A 22,339-nucleotide genomic window follows, 5' to 3' on the forward strand; every position below is an offset into this window, starting at 1 on the left:
GAGAGAGAAAGGGAAGGAAGGAAGGAAATGAAAGAAAGAAAGAAAGAAAGAAGAAGAAGAAGAAAAGGGTAGGTTAAAAAAAGTAAGAGGGAAATGGAAAAAAAGGAAAGAAGTAAGGCCAGAAATGAAAGAATGAAAGAAAGAAGAAGAAGAAGAAGAAGAAGAGGATGGGGAAAAAGACAAACAAGGGAAAGAAAGGTGGGTTAAAGAAGGGGAGAGTAGAAAGAAAGAAAGAAAGAAAGAATTATTTCATGCAATCTCACTGCACCAGCTTTTGTATCTGTTGAAAGTTTTTCTTCTTCTTTTCATCTTTTCACCACTGTTTTATAACAAATCTAAACCTTTCTTTCTTTCTAATCTCCATGGAAACACGTCTCGGTGTGATTATTATGGTCTGTGCTCCTTCATGGCAGTACCAGAGTTGTACCTGTAAGCTGGACGTGTCGGTTCCTCTCCTCAGGGTGACGTATGAGGAGATGTTTGTGGACTGATGGAGTCTGGACGTAGAACCTGTCACACCTGGTGATGAGATGAGAAACGGGTTTAATCAGCAACCGTGCACACGTTATACAGCGTTCTCGCTCTAACCTTGGAGAGCCTATCAAATTCCAAACTCCTGCTCATCACCACGGCAACGACACGGCGCATGAACCTTACCTCTGCTTGGTAAGGTCTGGTAGCCTCCATCTTGCCCCAAACCACTCATCTGTCCCATGACTCCCAGAAGTTCAGGTTCACTGAGGAACGTCCGCAGTTCCACCTTGTCTCCGTTGGGGTACTGTCCAATCTCACGGTCACGTTTGCGCTCGTCGGATTGACGCTTGAGGCCGCGGACGGACGTGTGGCGGATGACGGAGGTCTCCTTGGGAAGGGGCGGGATGGCCGGAGGGAGGTCATCTGGACTGTAGAGGTGGGGGAGGGGAGGTCTGGGTGGAGCGTCTTCTTCAGTCTGAAAAGAGTCCAAACAAGCCTTCAGAGATCTGATCTGATCGCAGCAATACGTCAATTAACACATAATTAACGTCAATAATGTTCTCTGGATGGGTGCCATTTCTTTTGACCTTATGGCAATAAAACTGCAAGACATTTGTGCTGAAATACTCAACATTAACCCAATAAATCCCAGTAAATCCCAATAATTAACAATATGAGAAAAAAAACACAAAAGAAAAGAAAGCAAAAAAAAAACAATATATGGAGCTACGTATTATTACAGATTTTTATAAATCGTTATGCGGAAACATTTATTTGACCTTTTTCTTTTCTTTTTCTTTCTCGAGCATGAACATGAACTCTCTAAAATTAATTTTATAAATAATTATTGTAAATGTGTGAAAAGTGTGAATTTTCATCATCATACCGCAAGCACAAAAAAATTATTAGATCACAACCTATATATAAAAATAAGAATTTTTAGAGACCGTCGGTGCGAAAGGTAACCTGGCGAATAGCGAAACATAAAAAAGAGGCGGGGCTAACACGAATATATGATCAAGAGGTTTATAAAGGGGTGTGGTTAATCATGCTGTTATGATATCAGATCAAATCAGTTCCTCTTATTCCTTTTGCCAATGATTTTTTTTCCCAGTTAACACACATTACATGTACTGACCAATCAGGTCGCAGCTCGGGGGATAAAAGAAAAAAAAACAAGATGGAGGACAGAGTGTCGGTGAATCATTTGTCTTATAAGTGAGTGAATATGAGTTTTATGAAACGTCACATTAGAGAAATTTCTGCAGATTGGAAACAAATCGGATGATTACAAATCTTTGTTGTTTGGAGCTAGCTAATTAGCTGGTACAACCAGAGGCCTGGAGTAGTAACAGCATTATTATATTTACAGTAAGTGCTTCAGCAAGCACCTAGCATAAAAAATCCGGAAAATACAGTTCTGGTGTTGCGTCTGTGGTAATTAGGGGTGTAATGATCGAAAGATTTGGATCGATGCACTGATTTAAAGGGGAACAATTGAAATGAATCAGCAACAATCATAAAAACAGAACAGATAACCGGTGTGTAAAAATGAATTCATATTTTTAAACTGATGTGTAAATAACTGAATAGGCCAGCAGGGTGATCTACCCGTAACTCTACGTCATCGTCATTCGTGAATTGACGGTAGGCCGACGCCAGATGACTGCTAAATCGTATCGGAGAAGATTCAGAGGTATTGTCTTATACATTAATCTAAATCATATCGCATCATATCGATACTTCACCCACATCAGAGCACATTCCTTCATTCATGAGCATAAAATTATGGACAACCAACATGAAAAAATACCAGCGTTACACCATTAATACAGTCGAGGGACAGAACGTGGATGTTTCTTACCCATACTGGCTTGTGGAGAGTTTGGGAGAACTGGAAGGTGTGAACGCTGGGCTGCACTGGACTGAGGTGAGGACTCGACTGAGCCGGTTTCGGTTCTCCCGCCATGATAGAAGGCACAGATGGAGACAACGCCGAAGGCACGAGTTTCCTCTCTGCCTCACACACACACACACACGCGCACACACACTGCCAGTGAACGCGAGCACACTCAGATGAACGCTATAGTGTATATGAGAGACGGGCGTGAGTACCTCGGGCGTGGCTCCGGTGCGTGAGGGCGATGACGGGGGGGACTGCCCCGCGCTCACCTGGATTCTGCACAGAGTCGACGATCATTTTGTAGTTCGCTTTGCTCGAGCTCAGACCCGCCATCACATCCTCGATGCGCCACAGCTCCTTCCTCAGCTGGCTTTTCTCCTGCTGAAAGGGACAAACGCAAAAACATTTTCTTTCCTGGAAAAAACTGGTTTCAAAATTATTGGCACGTCTACACCTAATATCTGGACAGAATAATAGCACTGTGGTCTTTCTGTGATGTTTAACAAGGCTGGAGATACAGTACTGTGCAAAAGTCTTAGGCACATGTAAAGAAATCCTACAAAAGCAAAGATGCCTTCAAAATTAATTAAAGATTTGTACATTTTCAAAAATCCACTATTCAAAGCAGTAAACAGTAATAAACTAAACAAAGTCAATATAAAGTGTAACAACACTTTGCTGTATAAAAATGCATCAGTCGTCTCAGGGACACTTTGTGTTTCGGAGCATCTTGGAGAATCTGCCACAGTTCTTCTGGAGACTCTGACTGTCACAGCTGTTTGTGTTTTTGCAGATAAATCCAGACAGACTTCATTATGATTTGGTGTATTATGTAATATGTTGCTTTCTTTACTGCCATACAAATATTTTCCTGTAACATTTCATTTTTTTTGTTGGAAAAGTAATGTTTGGAATCAATTTTTATTGACTCAATAATGCAGAAGTCATAAAATAAACAATTAAAACAAAATTTGTATTTAGACTTTTGCACAGTACACAGTGGAGGATCTGGGACACATTCTGAGCCTCTTTCATATTCCCAGGTTTGTCAGACTGAGATGGTCGTCACAAAATCAAGTAAAAAAAAAAGAGAGAAGAAGTGCTTTATGGAGATTTATCATGAGTATAAAATCACTGTAAGGCACGGCCTTGAGAGGCTTACTGCTTTTATAAAACAGTGACAAAAACAGTATGATAAAATCCATTCAGTCTCTGTACCGCTTATGTTACACAGGACTGCGGGGAGCCTGGAGCCTATCCCAGGGGACTCGGGGCACGAGGTGGGGGACACTCTGGACAGGGTGCCAACCCATCGCACAATCACACACATGCTCATGGACAATTTGGAAATTCCAACCAGCTTACAATACATGACTCTGGACTGGGGGAGGAAACTGGAGTACCTGGAGGAAACCTCCGAAGCACAGAGAGAACATGCACTCCATGCACACAGGGTGGAGGCGGGATTCGAACCCCCAACCCTGGAGGTGCGAGACAACAGTGCTAACCACTAAGCCAAGAAAGTGTTTGTGTGTTTGTGTGTGTAAGATTTTACAAACACGACTCAGCCAATCAGCTTTTAGAACTGAAACTATCCTTTGTGTATACTACAACAATCAAGTATCTTGTAGAAAGCTCCATCTACAGCCAGGTCGTAACCTCTTGGCAGAAGCAACCAGGGTTTTGGTTAATATATCCTGGTGCTTAGCAGAAATCATGTTCCCACTGATCTTCACCAAAGCAACACACATCATCAGTTTTTTTTTTCCTTTGTATTTAGTGCTCTTTTACACCGAACATGCTGACGGTGTTCACGAGGAAAAAGTTCTATTTTGGTTTCATTTGACCACAAAAACACGACTCCAACTGCAGCTGCAGTGAGATTGGGAAAACGTCAGGAGCTGCTTTTTTATGTCTTTTGTGCAAATCTGCCAAACAGTTGGTTGTTACTCACACGGCATTTAATGGCTAATTATAAAAAGGTGCTCTTTGAGCTCTTCTTCACCTCCCTGAGAAAAAAAATCTAGTACTGCTTCATCAAGAAGATAAAAATAAAGACTTTTTATAGAAGGTGTTATTCAATCAGTCTATTAAAGATTAACACTTTTTGTCCTATGTTTAATTAATAAGCAAGAAACTGCCCTGCTAAACACCTATTATATATTTCTGTTGGATCCAACTTCATCAAAACATGATGCAAGTGGAACTTTAAGTACAGAACCGGTGACCAGGCGCTAAACTTTCTAGTTTATAGTAAAAGTGGAAAAAGAGAGATCTTTGTTGGTCGTCATACCAAACATACCAAATAAAAGAAGAGAGCAACAAATCACCATCCAAAGCATTACTATTATTAAGAATGTCTATTTTTCGTAGTCAATGTCAAGTGGGACCAAATATTTTCAACATGTATAAAGAAAAAAATAAAATAAAAGGTATTTCAAAGCCAATTCAAGGCGCTGGAGGCTTTTAAATACCCGGAGTGACAGTTCTATTTAAAAAAATCTATTTCAAATAATTATATTTTTTTAAAAAAGCATTCGTACTTTGGAAAAAATTGGGATGGTGAGTGTTTTGAAAAGCTGTGGTGTGATGTATGGACCTGTGAGAGGCTGCTGCGGTTCATCTGCTCCTGCAACGCCGATCGCAATCTCTCCACATCCGCCTCCAACCTGCTGTACTCCGTCCACGCCTTCTCCATCTCCTGATCAACACAACACAACACAGCCGCGTTCAGACTGGCCGGCGTACCTGCCTGCGTCGTGATGACACTTCACATTTTCCTCAAAATGTGAACAATACTAATCATCAGCCTTAAATCTAAAAGTTACATCAACATTTACATGGGGAAAGTTCCTCATATTCAGAGTCGGGTTACGCACATGCTTAAAGCAATTTTCCACACTCCCTATTTAGATTATTAAAATCATCTTTGTGTAGTTCACGCCTCCGAGGTTGCCTCGGGGTAGAAGCATCGGTGCTTCAATAGCGCCTAGACCACTGCCTCACCTTTAAATCCAAAAAAATTAGGGTAAGAAAATATGGACTGAAGAAGGAAAAGCAAGAGGCAAGTTAAAAATAAGACTCATATGATGATATATGAACGAGAAGCATTGAGACGAGCATTGAAATAAATCTAATCTAGTAAAGTGGAGTCTAGTATATCACCAATAGATTGCTACATGAATAGTCCTACTTGTAATTATCACATTAATCACTGCATTAATTCATTTATTAATTAATATTATCATATTTATATATTTAATATCAGCTTTGATGACATTCCATAGTGTGTTTGAGTGTATTTACAGCCAAAACATAAATTTCAGCATGACATATTGTGGTTACATCAAACAGTCAGAAGATCAAGATCAGAATCGAGCGTAACTGAGACACGCCTCTGTTCTACTCAAACTCCGCCCCATGTGTGTAACTCTCATGTCACTTTGTGATTATGTCTGAACACCAGTGTGTGTAATTTCTGTATTAATGCTGCAATTCGTTATACTCAGAACTCGGTAAACTTCAACCTCTGACATGAAAATGTGCAACGGAACAGTCATTCAACTCAGAATTCCCAGTCGGAATCTCGGCCAACATCCAGCTAACCCGAGCTCTCTGCTTTAAAACACACACCTGTTGTCACAACAATATGGTTTCGCACACACAGACAACAGGAAACAGGTCTCCCTTTGCATCATTTTCTACGCAATAAATATGCAGCTTTTGTGTTGTGAAAATGCATGTTTTAACAGATTTGTAAGTTAAGATGTGTAACTTAATCCTGCTGATTTCAACCCAGTCAGATCATTTTTATAAGCAAAGATGGAGAATCGTTATTAGGTCTTGGACATCGTTATTCATTGCTAATCACACAGAAATCATTTGTGTAGATCTTTTTATTTATAATATGTTCAAATTCAAAGACTAGCCACGCAAACATGACCATGCTCCGGACATCTGCGCTCTTCCGAGCCGAGGTGCGTTTAGATCGGCACACGGGAAAATCAATGTGGAACTTTTTCTGAGTTCCAAGTACAGTGAATTGCAGCATAATCCTAACTACACACTTAACTCGACTCTGAATACGGCCTTGTGCTGGTTGCATTTTTATAACTTTAAAATAAATAAATATATAAATTCACCTTAATATCACTAATATTTTAGATTCCTAAAATTTTTCTAATGTTTGTGTGTGTGTGTGTCTCACCGTGGACACTTGAGAAATATCGGCCCTGATGTGCACGACGTCCTCCTGCAGCAGTCTCTGCTGGTAGGCGATTTTCTCGGCGTGGGGCGGCTGGTCCCGGTACTGCTCCATCTGCTGATGGGACACGTCCAGAACCGACTCTAACTTATCCTGCAGCCAGAGAGAGAGAGAGAGAGAGAGAGAGAGAGAGACAGACAGACAGACAGAGAGAGACAGAGAGGGAGAGACGTCTCATTGCAACTGTCACATTTATTTTTAATATATGCGATACACGTCCTTCTCAGTGATTATCAGGGTTTAATTTAGCCTTCAGAAAGTGGGGAAGCTTCCAGATCTTTCATGCGTGTGTACAGTGTGGAAACAGCGCTATTCAGTTTATGTTAAAATTGTTAAAACAGTTTGGGTTTTTTTCAGTACAGTTTATCAATTTGAATATTTTAATGGTTTTCATGAAGAAAGTATTAAGAAATGTATTAAGAAATTATTTACATTTCTAAAACAAATTTTAGTTCCAGAATTTTTGTTGTTAATATAAGTGAAAAGTTTGGCGCTTCGTCCAGTTTAACTGTTGATTATTAGCAATATAAATGTAATTTATGGAAATACACACACACACATACACATAGGAAAGAACAAAAAATAGGGGGAAAAAAAACAATAGGAAAACTGCTGATAAATAAAAGTAAAAAAATAAGACTTGTGTTCATTTCACCTTGGGAGAGAAAATAAGCTGAAGCTGATCATGAGAAAATGCAAAAGAAAAAAATATTAATTAGAATAGTAATATATTGTTAATAATGAATTAATTTTGTTTGTTGTTCATTTTTAATTTTAATTTAAAAAATATATTTTAAAATATGTTTAACTTTTCTTAACTGTTAAAAAAAAAACTAAAGTAAATGTAAAAGTGGCCTAAAGAAAATCCAAACATTATCACGTATATTATGAGTTCTTCTGTATTTTACTCATTTTTGTGTTAGATCATTTACGTGATCTTTTTTTTTTTATAGTTTTGGTGCTCCATTTATTTTAGGATTATATTATTAGATATAAAATCTGGAATGTTAATGCTGCATTATTAAATGAAATCAACTCTTGGGCAGAAATGTAAAGAGTGAGACCTTGTCCTCTTTGAGCGTGCGGATCCTCATCTCCAGCTCCTGAAGGATTTTATCTTGTTCACACAATCTGCTCAGCTTCACCTTAAAAAGAATTTAATAAACGGATATAAAACACAAGCAGCTCTGAAACCTCCACACACACGCACACACACACACGAGAGAGAGAGAGAGAGAGAGAGCGAGAGAGAGAGAGCGAGAGAGAGAAGAGAGAGTTTGGGTCGTCTTTTTTTCATGTCATTTTTTCTTTTGTCATTACCATAAAACCCAGAAAACACAAATCTCCTCATGACAATTCTGGTGATATTATACGGCAGAACAAACAAACAGACTGCAAAAATTGGGTTAAAGTGTGCACACACACACACACACTCACACACACACACACACACACACACACAAAAAGCAAGGCAAAAAAGTCGAGTTTATAGACTTTTTATCCTCCACTCTGTTTATTATGCCGTCCGATGAATTATTAAGCTGTTGTTAGTTTACTGCATGATATTGTTGCTTTAACAGCATTAAAAATTCACGACTGCCAAAAAACCCACCAGCAAAATTCTTATAAATTGTTAAACTGGAACAATGTTTAATGATGAAAAGCTGAGCATTTCAGATTATTTACCTCCAATCATACCAAAAGCGGGCGAAAGAGAACAAACACAGAGAGAAAATACAAAAATCAAACAGAAAAATGTATGAGCTTAAAATATAAAAAATCCCACTGTGTGTATTTTTTTTATATTGAGAGAAAATAACAGCAGCACGTCGATATTTTTCATTTCGTCAGGGAGTCTCGAATGCCTGCGTGTACCTCAACACAATACTGAAGACTGGACCATGCTCTCACTGCTGCTAGTGCAAAGCATGGGAAAAAATGAAAGAAAATAGAGAGATGAAGAAAAGAGAAGAAAATATCACTTACATCAACGTCGCTTTCGGCTATTTTAACCGGCCGTGGAGGTCTGCTGTCCTTCAACGCTTCCCTTCCTGTGACCTGTTAAACACCAGGTAAGGAATAACACGCTCTGTGTTTTCAGAATAAATAATGAAAAGAGTCACTGTTTTCACCCAAAAGTTGGTTATTCTCCTATAACATCACCTCCCCAAGTGTTTTATTCCTCTCATATCTCAGCAATCTGCCAGCGTTCCTGTTCTCACTTACGTTATAGCAGCTATAAACAGTCGTTCCCTCCCCAGCCTCTCTTTTTTCTCTCTCTTCAAGCTAATAGGACTAAAAAAATGCAGCTTGTCATCTTTTGTTACCAAGAAACTGCAAAGAAAACTCCTACTGTAAACTCCTTCCAGAACTGTTAGATAAACATCTCTTCACAGATTAACGATTACATACGTTTATTAATTCGTTTCTTATTAATGGAGCCGTGAAGTCCCTGTGAATGAGCTGTTACTCTAGAAACAATAACGTATTAGAACGAGTCCATTAATGTATATAAACCTGTGATTTGCAGCTGCACTACTGTCAGAGCTGCTGTTCTAGAAAATTAATCAACACCTTCTGACCAATCAGGATCAACTGAATGAAAGAGCAGATTGATGAACTAAACCTGGTGTTTCGTTTAAAAATTTAAGGAATTAAAACTTGGGAAAGTATTGTATTAAAAGAATGCAGTTTGTATCAACTAAATCTAGACTAAACTCTTGACTAATAATAACCAAATAATTAAAACGTCATTAAAACTATTATGTATTTTTTGAGCGCAAGAATAAAACTAAAACTATTTCCAATTTAACAAAGCTGTTAAAATTATCCCTGAAAAGCACTTTCCATATCCAGACTATGGGTTTAATACAATACCACTATCCGTATCTGTATCCGTATCTGTATCTGTATCTGTATCCGTATCCGTATCTGTATCTGTATCTGTATCTGTATCCGTATCCGTATCTGTATCCGTATCTGTTTAGTACTCCAGATTAGCGGTGGGTAATCGGACATCATGACATATCACGATACTGGAAGATAATTTTACGATGTATCACAAACGTATTACGAAGCAACACTTCTGACCAATCAGAATCCAGAATTCAGCAGCGCTGTTTCTATAGTTTAGCTTTAAGTTTTCTGACCTCTTCAGGACAGAGGAGTTTACGCTTCTTTGTGGTTTCTCGCTAACATAACAAGCTGTGAGAGAAAAAAAAAAGAGAGGCTGGTGAGGAATCAACTGTTTACAGCTGCTGTAACGTAAGTGAGAACAGGAACTAACTTGTCTCATGGGCGTTCCACAACAGCAAATGTAACTATAAACGGTTAAAAAGTCTTGTGCATCATTCTTTAATTAATATAAATTGTAATTGTCAGACAAATTGCTGTGGTATAAGAGGAATAAAAACACATGCTGTTGCAGGAAAATAATCAAATTCAGGGTCTTTATAGCAACTCTGCTTTAACACGCCACCCTGTCGGTGATTAGTTACCTATAACAGCATGACACGGAGAGTTTTATCCCTTGCATACGGCAACAATCAAAGCTAAGCGTCGATTTATTTGCTTCAGAATTTGTTTTATGATTAAGAAAAACGTTTTTTGTATGTATTTGTATCAGTTCTATAAAAACTTCACTGGATCACTGTCGGCTCCTTTAACAGCTGGATTTCTGCCTCACTTGAAATCACTTTTGATAAAAAACCTGCTGAATTAATAACCTCACCGTGATGTACGTCCTTATATTCAAACTAGATGTACGGCACGGTGAGGAGTTTTCTAAGATTATTGTGCAAATGGACGAGTGCTTCAATTGAATACATTTTTTTCATTCATCTGAAGCTACGTTCCTCGAAGAATATGTGTTTGTCAGAGGTGTAGGTCAAACCAATAATCACAAGTTAAAGTATTTCCAAAGTATGCGCCCAAGTATTTGAGGGACTTGAAATATTAAAGGGTCTTTTTTTATTTTTTTTTAATGCCAGTGATAACAATGACAATTGGCGCATCTCGGCGCGTGGCAAATATGTGACTGTTTAAGATTTTGCAGGTGAAAAAATGACAATTATTTGACTTTTGATTTGAAGACAGGGACCATTTTCACAGTCGATAAGAAGTGGGACCAAATATGTTGGCAAACATGAAGTGACAAGAAAGAAAGAGAATAAAAAAATCAAAAAACGGATTCAAAGGCAATTAAGAGCAAAGGCTTTAGAAGCATTTAAAGGCATTACGAAAAAAAAAAAGAGAAGAATTCATTCAAAAGGAGCTTTTCAACATCTCTGACCTTCAATTCCATTGGACAACAGCGCAGAGACGAGCTGTGCAGCACAGAGACCATTACTCTCCCCGTCTCCCAGCATACATTTCCACTTACAGCTCAGTATTTATCCTTTTATTTATACGTTAACTTTTCAGTGTGCTGAATGCTGATCTGGGATCAATACCAGCTCAGCTACCTGACAGGAAATTCACGATAATCATGCGCTCTTTAAGACTTTAATAACAAGAATAGCATTAAAGTTAATCGAGCACTGAAAACTGGCGAACGCAAACTCGACCTGCAGAGCAATAAGAGGCCGCAGAACCAGGTAAAGAAGAAAGTGGAACAAAATTCACCTTCAGGTCAAGATACTCCAGGTCTTTCTTCAGCTGCATGTACGTATCATCTGCCTTTAAGTGGAGGAAACAAGAGACAGGTCACATGACAGGAAGTTGTAAAGAATACAGTACATGCTACACTGACACTGACACATCTCAATCAATCTCAACTTAGTAGAATTTTTTTTTTTTTTTTACTAACTTCAGCCATACTGAAATAATCTAGGAATAAACTGAAACCAGAAGTAAGAAAAAAGTGTTTTTTGGGGAAAAAGGAGCCTTTTACTCTACACTAGATTAATTGTGCTGCTGTTTTATAACAAAAATTATTTTTCTTTATTTCTTTTTATTTTAGTTTTTGGTTTAAATCCTCTTACAAAAATTTGCATTTGCATATATCCTTGTACTGAGAATTTACTATGTTTATTCTGTTTATCCACCTACAAAGTTATCATCTGTAGAACATTGTAAATTATAATATAGCTGTGTGCAAAAGTTTGCATCCTCCAATACTTTTTGAAGAGAAAAAAGGACAGCGTAGTTCTATTTTATCAAAACATAAACTTTCAAATATTAATATATTAATGTACCAAGACAACATAAAGCAAAACATTTTGTCATGATCCTCTAAAGAAGCCAGTGTTATAATTATTATAGTTATAAATTATTTCTAATTATTTTATAAACGAAACGAAAGACGGTTCAGTGGATGTGGAGGAGGTTATAAAGGTAAAAATTAATAGAGAAGATTTATCACATTCAGATGGGGGGAGCAAACTTTTGCACTGATTACATACTTGTTTGTTTGTTTGTTTGTTTGTTTGTTTGTTTGTTTTTGGTGATAAACATGCACCTTCTCTGAAAATGAAAACACTAATATTTTCTGTATTTTCTTCATATTATCTCAAAGGTACAAAACATTCTTTTACTCGACCAATTAATTATAAAATTTTGCAACGACTGAGTCCCGGCTCATATAGAAAACTATTTATATTAATATACAGAAAGTTAAAATTAAAACTGAAACATGCATTCAGTTGATACAGGTCATATTTTTCCCAAAGATTTCCTATTTTAGCCTCTAAAGCATGTTGAATTAAAAATTAAATTTCGTTAACCACAAATGCAAACATTTCAAAACTGTATAACATTTAACTTTGTGAATGCAGACACAAGCAACATGCTTGAAAATAACCACAGTGCATGACATCATTCTGAAAGTTCCATAAAATAATAATAATAATAATAATAATAATAATAATAAAAGAAGAAGAAGAAGAAGGGAAAAACATTTTTTAAATAATGCAGAATGCATGTTTTGACAACATTCCAAGCCGTGGCTCGTTCTCTGTCCATGCCAGCTACTGCTATCACCATCACATCACGGCCATGACATCACGACCCACTGAGCACAGGTGAGCACAGGTGAGCACAGGTGAGCACACGAGGGCACAGAGAGAGAGGGAGAAAAGGGGATTTGGGGTATTTAAAAAAAAAGCCACGATGCAACAGGGTCTGATCTGGTTTAAGGACCTTCTGACCCCCGTGACCTCTGACCCTCTAACCTGCAGGCTGGGACCTGAGAGGCCGTCGTTGTGGAGGTGAGCGAATGCGTCGGCCATCTTGGCCTGGTGTCTCCTGAGCTGGACGAGGAGCAGGGTCAGCTCCTCCGGCTGCAGAGCGAGGAGGAGGAGAGAGAGTGGGTTCAGGAGATGACCCCGAGGTCACAGGGATCAAAATCAGGAGCTGAACTTCCTGACTTTATACACCACCTCAAAGAGCACCTCATAGAGCACCTCATACACCCCTCATACACCACCTCATACACCACCTCACAGACCACATCATAGAGCACCTCACAGAGCACCTCATAGAGCACCTCATACACCTCTCATACACCCCTCATACACCCCTCATACACCCCTCATACACCACCTCACAGACCACCTCATAGACCACATCATAGACCACCTCATACACCCCTCATACACCCATCATACACCACCTCACAGACCACCTCACAGACCACATCATAGACCACCTCATACACCCCTCATAGACCCCTCATACACCACCTCACAGACCACCTCATAGACCACCTCAAAGAGCACCTCATAGAGCACCTCATACACCCCTCATACACCACCTCATACACCACCTCACAGACCACATCATAGAGCACCTCATAGAGCACCTCATACACCACTCATACACCCCTCATACACCACCTCACAGACCACCTCACAGACCACATCATAGACCACCTCATACACCCCTCATACACCCCTCATACACCCCTCATACACCCCTCATACACCCCTCATACACCACCTCACAGACCACATCATAGAGCACCTCATAGAGCACCTCATAGAGCACCTCATACACCTCTCATACACCCCTCATACACCCCTCATACACTCCTCATACACCACCTCACAGACCACATCATAGAGCACCTCATAGAGCACCTCATAGAGCACCTCATACACCTCTCATACACCCCTCATACACCCCTCATACACCACCTCACAGACCACCTCACAGACCACATCATAGACCACCTCATACACCCCTCATACACCCCTCATACACCACCTCACAGACCACCTCATAGACCACATCATAGAGCACCTCATAGAGCACCTCAAAGAGCACCTAATGGAGCACCTCATACACCCCTCATACACCACCTCATACACCACCTCATACACCAACTCACAGACCACATCACAGACCACCTCATAGAGCACCTCATAGAGCACCTCAAAGAGCACCTCAAAGAGCACCTAATGGAGCACCTCATACACCCCTCATACACCACCTTATACACCACCTCACAGACCACATCATAGACCACCTCATAGAGCACCTCATACACCACATCACAGACTACCTCATAGAGCACCTAAGACCACCTCATACACCACCTCAAACACCACATCACAGACCACCTCATAATCCACCTCATACACCGTCTCATACACCACCTCATACACCGTCTCATACACCACCTCATACACCACCTCACAGACCACACCACAGACCACCTCACAGACCACCTCACAGACCACCTCATAGAGCACCTCATACACCATCTCATACACCGTCTCATAGACCACCTCACAGACCACCTCACAGACCACCTCATACACCACATCACAGGCCACGTCATAGACCACCTCATGATCCACCTCATACACCACCTCATAGAGCACCTCATGCAGCGCCTCATACACCACCTACACCACTCTGACTTTACACTCCACCTCTTAATTAAGCCACAACCATCTGTATAGAACCCCCCCTCCACCCCCCCCAAAAAAAAAAAACAAAAAAACAGAAGACACATTTAAGTTGACTCACCGTTTTTCCGTGTAAGCTCGGCGCACTGACGGTGTGTGTGATGTAGCCCATCGTTGGCATCGATCTTCTGTCTATTTGTACTGGCTGTGAGGATAAAAACACAAAAATCAACAAAGAAACAGACATTTCAAATAAACAATAGAAACAAATACAAAAAAATTCAAAAAAGAATTTTTTTTGCTTTTTGGAATTTTTTTCTGTATGTATATCTTTGGAAAAAGTTGTTCGCTATGTTTTTAACACATTGGTATATTTTTGAAAAAAAAAATGTGTTCATAGTTTTTAATAATTTAACATGGCACATTTTTTTGGGTTTTATTTTTATTTGATTTTTTTCTGTCTATATAGATTAGGCTTTTTCAACAATTTTAACATGCCATATTTTGGGGATTTTTATTTTTATTTTTAAATTTTTCCTCAGTCTGTATATCTTCAGAAAAATTTACACTTTTAAAAATAATTTGTCATGCCATATTTTTGTGTTTTTGTTTTAGATTTCTGTAAAAGTTTTTCTATATTATATATATTTATATTTGGGAATATATTTGGGAAAAAGTTGTGTGCTTTTTTTTTTTTTTAGAATTTACCAAGCCACATTTTTGGGGTTTCTGCACATCTGTATCTGTGGAAAAGCTATGCATTTTATTCTTAAATAGTTTAACATGACACAATTATTGTGTTTGTTATTTACATTTTTTCTATCTGTATATTTTTATATTTATGTTTTTATTTTTATTCATTTATTGGTTTTCTGCCTGCTCATCTTAAGAGAAATCTGTGTTTTATTTTTTAAATTGTGTAGCATGTCACAATGTTTGTGTTTTTCACATTTTTTTTTATTCCTTTCTGTCTGTTTATTGTGTGTACTTTATTTTTAATTCCACGGGCTTTTGTGAAGTTGACATTTTTGCTTATCACCCAGAATCTCTCCACCAGACCACCACCATTTCACTCGACCCACAAACAACGAGTGATTTCATTAATTACACATAAATTATCTCCTCTAAAAAATAACTTTTGTTCACTAACAGCAGATGAAGCCGTGCAGATTTCCGCTGCTGCTCCCAAAGCTCGAATTTTTGCTGCGTAGTATTTTTTAAATTATTTACTATAAATAGAAGCTCAGAAGGAAGAAAACAGGGTGAGCTGAGACAGAGTGGTTTACAGAGAGCTAAAAAAAAGCCCTCGGCGAAATTTTATCAGTTTAAGAACAAACTTTTTAACAATCCTCAGTGGAGCTGAATGAAGGGAAAAAAAAATGTTCCACAAAGATATGAAAAAAAACTGTGCTTGCTAAAACAAAGTGGATCTCTGAAATAAATAAATAAATAAATAAATAAACTTAAAATTTTTTAACCTGAATGTTTAACTGCCTACTTAGAAAAAAAAAACTTGAAAATATTCCAGCTTCATCATGATCATGGGAATTAAGATTCGCTAATAAAGCAATGATCAGCAAATAATAATTACTATTTAAAACATAGTAATTAGGTATAATAATAATAAATAACAATCAGGCATAAGATTAAAAACCTTATAATAAATCAATAATGTAATTAATACTTAACAACAGAATTAATAAAACAAAGAAAACCTATATGAGTGATTAATACTTTAATTAATTCTTTTAAGTAATTCTTGTTTAATTCCTTGCCAAGCCTTAAAAATGTTTAAAAAGCTTAATTAATGTATTTATTAATTACTATTAATTCTATACTATTGTAGAATTAGTAGTACTAATTAGTACTATTTGGGAAAAAAATATATACATATAAAAGACATACACGAGTTTTATTTATTAACACACATAAGTACTGGGTAACATTCTACATGTAGAGATTTGTTTGTTCATTTGTTTGTTTGTTTGTTTGTTTATAAGTTTTCATTTTTTAAACATGGTGTGATGTGATGTGAAAATTTGATGTTTTTTTAGCTAACCTTTTAACCTTTTTTTTTTTACATTTTTTAATATACTTTTAAGCAATAAAAGTCCCACATACATCCACTGGAATGCGAATAACACATTTACTACAGTAACTCGTTATCTCACTCCAGTAAACTCCTATACAGTAGAACGTTTTAATTCCAGGGTCTTAAAGAGTTTTTTCCCTTACTGTAGGTTTGGTATTGAGAATTATTATCAGTATCAAAGACAAAATGATAGTATCATAACAATCCTAATGCAAATGTGATTTTTTTTTAAATAAAAAATGTGTCTTATGTTTATTAGAGAAACTGAGAAAAGTACAGATTGCATAAATTACATTAAAAATATAAAATCGCTCGTTATGACTCAAACGTGATGCGAAGGTTGAAGGCTGATGTTCAGTGGTACAGCATGCACTCGTCTTCCTGTCTCTGTTGTACGGCAGTTCTGTGTGTGTGTGTGTGTGTGTGTGTGTGTGTGTGTGTGTGTGTTGAGGATGTGTGATTAGTGAGTTCACACTCAGGTTAATGCTGAGCTGGCAGTGCAACTGAAGCAGTGATGGTGTGTGTGTGTGTGTGTGTGTGTGTGTGTGCGTGTTTGATCACAGATCTACAACCTGTATACACACTAAGCAAATACGAACACATCTGGTCTTGAAACAGATACTGATATAAAAAGGAAACTCACTACTCACGTTTCCTTTTTTTTTTTTTTTTTTTTTGCTTGTGCGAGTTAAGGATTTTTTATTTTCAAGCGATTTTAATGAGACATTAACGACACAAATAGGAGGTGCACTTTTTTTTTTGGTTTGCTCCTGTAGCCCGACGTAAAAACACTGCCTTACTGAGCTCCAAAAATTAAACCGTATTTCTACCATATTTCTGTAAAAACTGGCCTGAAATTCAGAAAAGAAATTTTATTTAGTGATCTGCCAGCAGCATCTCCCTGTTGGGCCTCTCTAAAAAGAATCACTTAATTCATTTAATAGATATTAACCTGTCTGCTCCATTGTGTGTGTGTGTGTGTGTGTGTGTGTTTCATCACTCTTAAATGATCCTTTTCCATCGTTATTAAAAGAAAATCTTCCCAGAAAATCATACAAGGGCAATTCCAGCTTTATGGATGCGACAAGCCTAGAATCTCTGAGTCAGTTTGCACGTGCTGTCATTTAACCTCTTGAGGAAAATGCAGAAAAAACTAAAAAAGTCATGATTTATGTTCGTCAAGTACACAGCGACTTATCTGCATTATGGACGTTACATTTTGTGGGAAATTTGAGTTAAAAGTATAAAAGTATAAAAAAACGGTGTTATGAATGATATTTTTGCATCATGGATGCGACGTGTCTGAACCAGTACTCTGTATATCTGATGTATAAACGATGTAGTTTTCTCTATAATTTAACCGGAGAAGTTAAACAGAGTGAAATATGAGTGAAAGACATGAGGGAATATTTTAAAAGTAGTTTGTTTAGAGTAGTTTTCTATGCACAGAATTCCTCACATACACTATAATGAAAAAGGAGTCATTTTGACTCCACTGCATCTCAGCTTCGTAGTAGATTCAGAAAGTGCATCCAGTGAACTTTTCTGATCTTTCCGGAATGTAACAAACCCAAAAACTAAAATAAATCCGATCAATTATTACAAGGTGGTTGTTGTTGTCAACTGTAATCAAGAATTCTTTGATTTGGGAACGACTCCACTGTTTTGAAAGAAAGTTCCCTAGCTTACTCAGTTACTTAGATCTTCCAGAAATCTTTCCAGAAAATTCCACTGAGTGAGCGTGATTATGATGTAGCTGAGGTTGAGGAACTGTACAGTTTTAGGAGTTGAATAAATGTTCCTCAAGTTGCTTTGTGTTGTTATATCTTAAGAATGAAAAAGTTCCTAGACCACGCCCACTTCTGGGTTTAATTCCGAATACAGATAAAGATACGTATTTGGAGCACCACACACACACACACACACACACACACACAAAGTGTGTGAATCCTATTAGACCATGTGTGAAACCAGTTCAGTGTAGTAAAACTGGGTTTAAACAAGATGGCAGCCACCGGGTCTGATTTTGATTCTGAAATAAGAATCTCTTACCTTGGAAACGGCCCTCGGTGAAGTGGACCGGACCACGTCCACGCTCGATACTTCGTCGATGGGTCGCACCGTCACTCTGTCCGCGGGGGTGTGAGGTCTGCGGGGCGATGCCAGTTTGGAGGGGGGTACTTCGCATGGTGAAGGGGGCACGGACACCGAGCGCGGGACCTCCAGCATCACCCTGAAGGAGGCCGCGTCCACGCAGTCGGGTGAGGTGAAGACGGGCGGAACCACGGGACCTCCGTGACGGAAACGCTGCCTCTGCTGCCACTCATAAAGCTGCCACACCATGCCCTCTTTAGCAGCGATACGTTCGTCTGTGGACATGCGGAAGTGGCTGAGACGGTCGTGGGCGTACTTGTAGTCGCTGGGCATGTCGCGGGGCACCGGGGGCGAGCTGGCGGACGGACGGCGAGCGCTCTTCGGGAGAGACTGGTACGACTCGGTCATGACCAGCTTGGGTTGGAGGGGAGGAGTGCGTCTGGGGAGAGTGTACTCCGAGACAGGATGGCTAGAAAGACTGAAAGATGTACATTATGAAATGAAATGTTTTTCGTCAGCAAACGATTAAAAAATAGTGCTTTAAAATGAATTTTATTCAAATCATTTTCCTTTTTTATGATACATAAAAATTAATGCAGCCTTCAAATGCACACACACACACACACACACACACACACATATTCTTAAGCAAATTTCTAAAATACAGAAGTACGTTTTCTTCCTTTTTATCCACCAATCACAAGAAGTCCAAGAAAAAGCAAGATCAAAACAAAAAAAGTTTTTTTTCCTCACTGTGAAACTGGCTTGTGTTTCCACATTGCATGTTTTTGCATCAACTTTTTCTAAAAGTACAATCAAAATAATAATAATAATAATAATAATAATAATAATAATAATAATAATGTGTGATGCAAATAACATGTGTGATGCAAAACAGCTACTCACTTTTTTTATTTAAAAAAGTAAATTTGGTTTTTAGTGCATTTTTTATTTTCATCTATTTTTTGCCTTTTATTTTACATTCAGAATAAACAGCAGTAAAGTCCCAGAGTGCCTCATGATAGTCAGTTAGATTAGATTTTTGGTAACAATTTCTATGAACATGTTTATATCATGTTACGATGCATTCATAAGGCATTATACACATTCTTATAATCATGCAAGAAAATGGCTTTCTTTATTCTGCGTTAAAAATCTGTAAATGATGCATTATAAGCAGTGTTATACTGTCTCATAACACATTATTTCACCAAGCCCCACACTGTATAGTGCATTATGAGAAGAAACGATGGCGATATAATGCATTATAAGCATTACTTATAGAACATTCTTTTAACAGTTAATAATTGCAAAGTAATGTCTTTTCATAAATAATAATAATGATGTGTATAATGGCTTACGAATGCATGATAACATGTCGTGAAAGTATTTAAGTCATGATACACATGGCCTTCATAGAAACTGTTAATGATTTTTCTTATAATGAACCATGAAGTTTTATTATTTTGTTAGTAATAAAATAACTGTTCATTATTTACACTTTTCTTGGCTCTTTCATAAATAAAAGACTCAACAACTACAAGTGATTTATTTAATATCTGTAAAATAAAAAGCTAATATATAATATAATATAATATAATATAATATAATATAATATAATATAATATAATATAAGGCCTTACATTATGTGCTATTCATAAATAATATTAGATTATCAGAGCGAATGCAGAGCTCAAGTTTAAGAAACATTCACACTACTTGTTGTTGTTGTTGTTGTTGTTGTTTGCCACCAGTAGAGGGAGCTCTTTCAGTTAATGCCCTCTCAGCCCTCTCAGTGTATGAACTGACCTTTTAGGCTCTCCTTTCTGAACTTTGACCCAGTGCTCCACCTGCGCCAGCGCCGTCTTCCTCTGCACGTGTTTCTCCGTGTCTGCTCGGGGCGCGAGACCCCTCTGATACGCCACGCCGCCGTTCTGCTCGCTGTGCACGCCGTTCCTCTGAGCAGCCCCGGACGACGCGAATCGAGATGGAGCTCCAGATTCCAGAGAAACACCGTTTGCATCTCCATCTCCTGTGTAGACAACTTTGACCGGGACCTCCAGGCGTGCCTCTACCTCCTGCTCGTGTCTGGGCTCTCGCTCTGTCGTCTCCACCCACCCTGATTGGTGCAGGACCTCAGCGTGGGCGGTGCTGTTACTGCTTGCTGGGATGTGATTGGTCTGAGGCATGGCCTGTTGCTCAGATTTGGAAGTTTCTCTGTGGGGAGAAGAGAAAAGTGTTTTGGGTCAAAACCAGATGTTTCTATTCCTTTTTTAAATTATTAATGAGTAACAAAGTGTAATAAAAGTGTAAAAAATGACTAATTTTTGTCACTATGAAAGAAAATGGCGACTTTATTCCCAGTCACACGACACCCATAAGACTGGACTCATTCCTGTTTCGCCATCAAACTGTACTTTGTTTTTGCACACATGAATAATATTTATTAATTAATTAATTCTCATTTGAGTAATATTTTCTCTTTCACTGCTTTTTATATTTGCTTAAAATTTTCTCTCTTCCTTTCCTTTCCTACCCTTATCTTCTCTCTCTCTCTTAGGAGTGGCTTTAACAAGCCATATAAATTTAACTTTATTACATTATTACAACTTTATTTCTTTATTATTTTACTTATATTGCTAAGAAAAGCTTTCTAAAGTCTTCCGGAGAGGGGCGCTTTATCCTGATGAGTGAATCTGGAGTCTATCCCGGGAACGCTGCATGTGAGGCAGGAATACACTCTGGATGGGACGCCGGTTCATCGCAGGACAAAGGCAATTTCTTGAATCTAATCCACCTCCTGGCATGTATCACCATGTCACTGCGGGGCGGGTTCATTTAATCATTTTTTTAAAAAAGTGAGCTAGGTCAGGTGTACTGAAAGCATGTGCGCTGGACATCAGTCTAACAAGTTTCTCAGGGACGTGCCCTTTAAAATATAACACACAGGCCAATTCATCAAATAAATGACTCTAACCTTTTTACTGCACCGAAACAGAGACTGTGATGGATTATACACAATAACTCGAACCCTGAAGTCTGACAGGAATTTTCTTTAAAAGTTTTTGTTACAAAGAGTTATAAAAACTCAGTAACATGACAAGCTGTGTTTTCTGTCTTCAAGAGAGAGAAACGTTGACGTTCCACAACATTAAGCGTAACTATAAATGAATAAAAAGTATGACGACTCACTCATTAATTAAGAAAAATCTTGACCATTGGCAAATCACTGTGGTATAAGAAGAAGAAATATGTTGGGATGTGCTTTTACAGGAAAATAATCAGCGTCATGGCTGTAACTGCAACTCTGTCTGATGAGTATTGCTGTTTTGTGGAGTATTTCACTCCCATGTTACTGTTTCTCACTCGAGTTACAGTGAAGAGCGGGACAAAAAGCAGCCTCGTTAACGCGTTTGTAACTGCAGGAAACGCAGCAGCTCAGATACCTGCATTAATTTAACACACACCTCGTTTTCTTCACTGAGAGACATCGAGCTTCTTCAGCTCAAACCGTGACAGACAGATTATCTTGACAACAAATAGCTCAAGGTGTTATCTCTTTCTCTCTCTCCCTCTCTCTGTCTCTCTCTCTTGCTTGCTCTCTCACTCTCTCTCTCACTATCTGTCTCTCCCTCTCTCTCTTTCCGTCTGTCTCTCCCTCT

General features: G+C 38.3%; 1 protein-coding gene across 20 annotated transcripts in view; it reads right to left on the reverse strand.

The window, feature by feature from the left end:
- The window catches only part of plekha7b (pleckstrin homology domain containing, family A member 7b), a 119,947-nt gene that overhangs the window by 16,226 nt on the left and 81,382 nt on the right, over positions 1 to 22,339 (reverse strand). For 14 of the 20 annotated variants that reach the window (XR_008302590.1, XM_053237908.1, XM_053237894.1 and 11 more), the window contains 13 exons: positions 20,487 to 20,894; positions 18,636 to 19,155; positions 14,613 to 14,696; positions 12,812 to 12,919; positions 11,265 to 11,318; positions 8,628 to 8,699; positions 7,706 to 7,786; positions 6,585 to 6,734; positions 4,977 to 5,078; positions 2,590 to 2,758; positions 2,339 to 2,490; positions 658 to 949; positions 428 to 519 (listed from right to left, as the gene is read on the reverse strand). Coding sequence is in view for 19 of the 20 variants with exons in the window: in XM_053237908.1 (XP_053093883.1) it covers positions 428 to 519; positions 658 to 949; positions 2,339 to 2,490; positions 2,590 to 2,758; positions 4,977 to 5,078; positions 6,585 to 6,734; positions 7,706 to 7,786; positions 8,628 to 8,699; positions 11,265 to 11,318; positions 12,812 to 12,919; positions 14,613 to 14,696; positions 18,636 to 19,155; positions 20,487 to 20,894 (2,284 nt within the window). In the remaining variant the exon portion in view is untranslated. The remainder of the gene's footprint in view (positions 1 to 427; positions 520 to 657; positions 950 to 2,338; positions 2,491 to 2,589; positions 2,759 to 4,976; positions 5,079 to 6,584; positions 6,735 to 7,705; positions 7,787 to 8,627; positions 8,700 to 11,264; positions 11,319 to 12,811; positions 12,920 to 14,612; positions 14,697 to 18,635; positions 19,156 to 20,486; positions 20,895 to 22,339) is intronic. The other 6 variants (XM_053237900.1, XM_053237899.1, XM_053237895.1 and 3 more) reach the window with 6 other exon arrangements.

The sequence above is a fragment of the Pangasianodon hypophthalmus genome, chromosome 11 (genome assembly GCF_027358585.1).
Source record: "Pangasianodon hypophthalmus isolate fPanHyp1 chromosome 11, fPanHyp1.pri, whole genome shotgun sequence".
Classification (NCBI taxonomy): Eukaryota; Metazoa; Chordata; class Actinopteri; order Siluriformes; family Pangasiidae; genus Pangasianodon; species Pangasianodon hypophthalmus.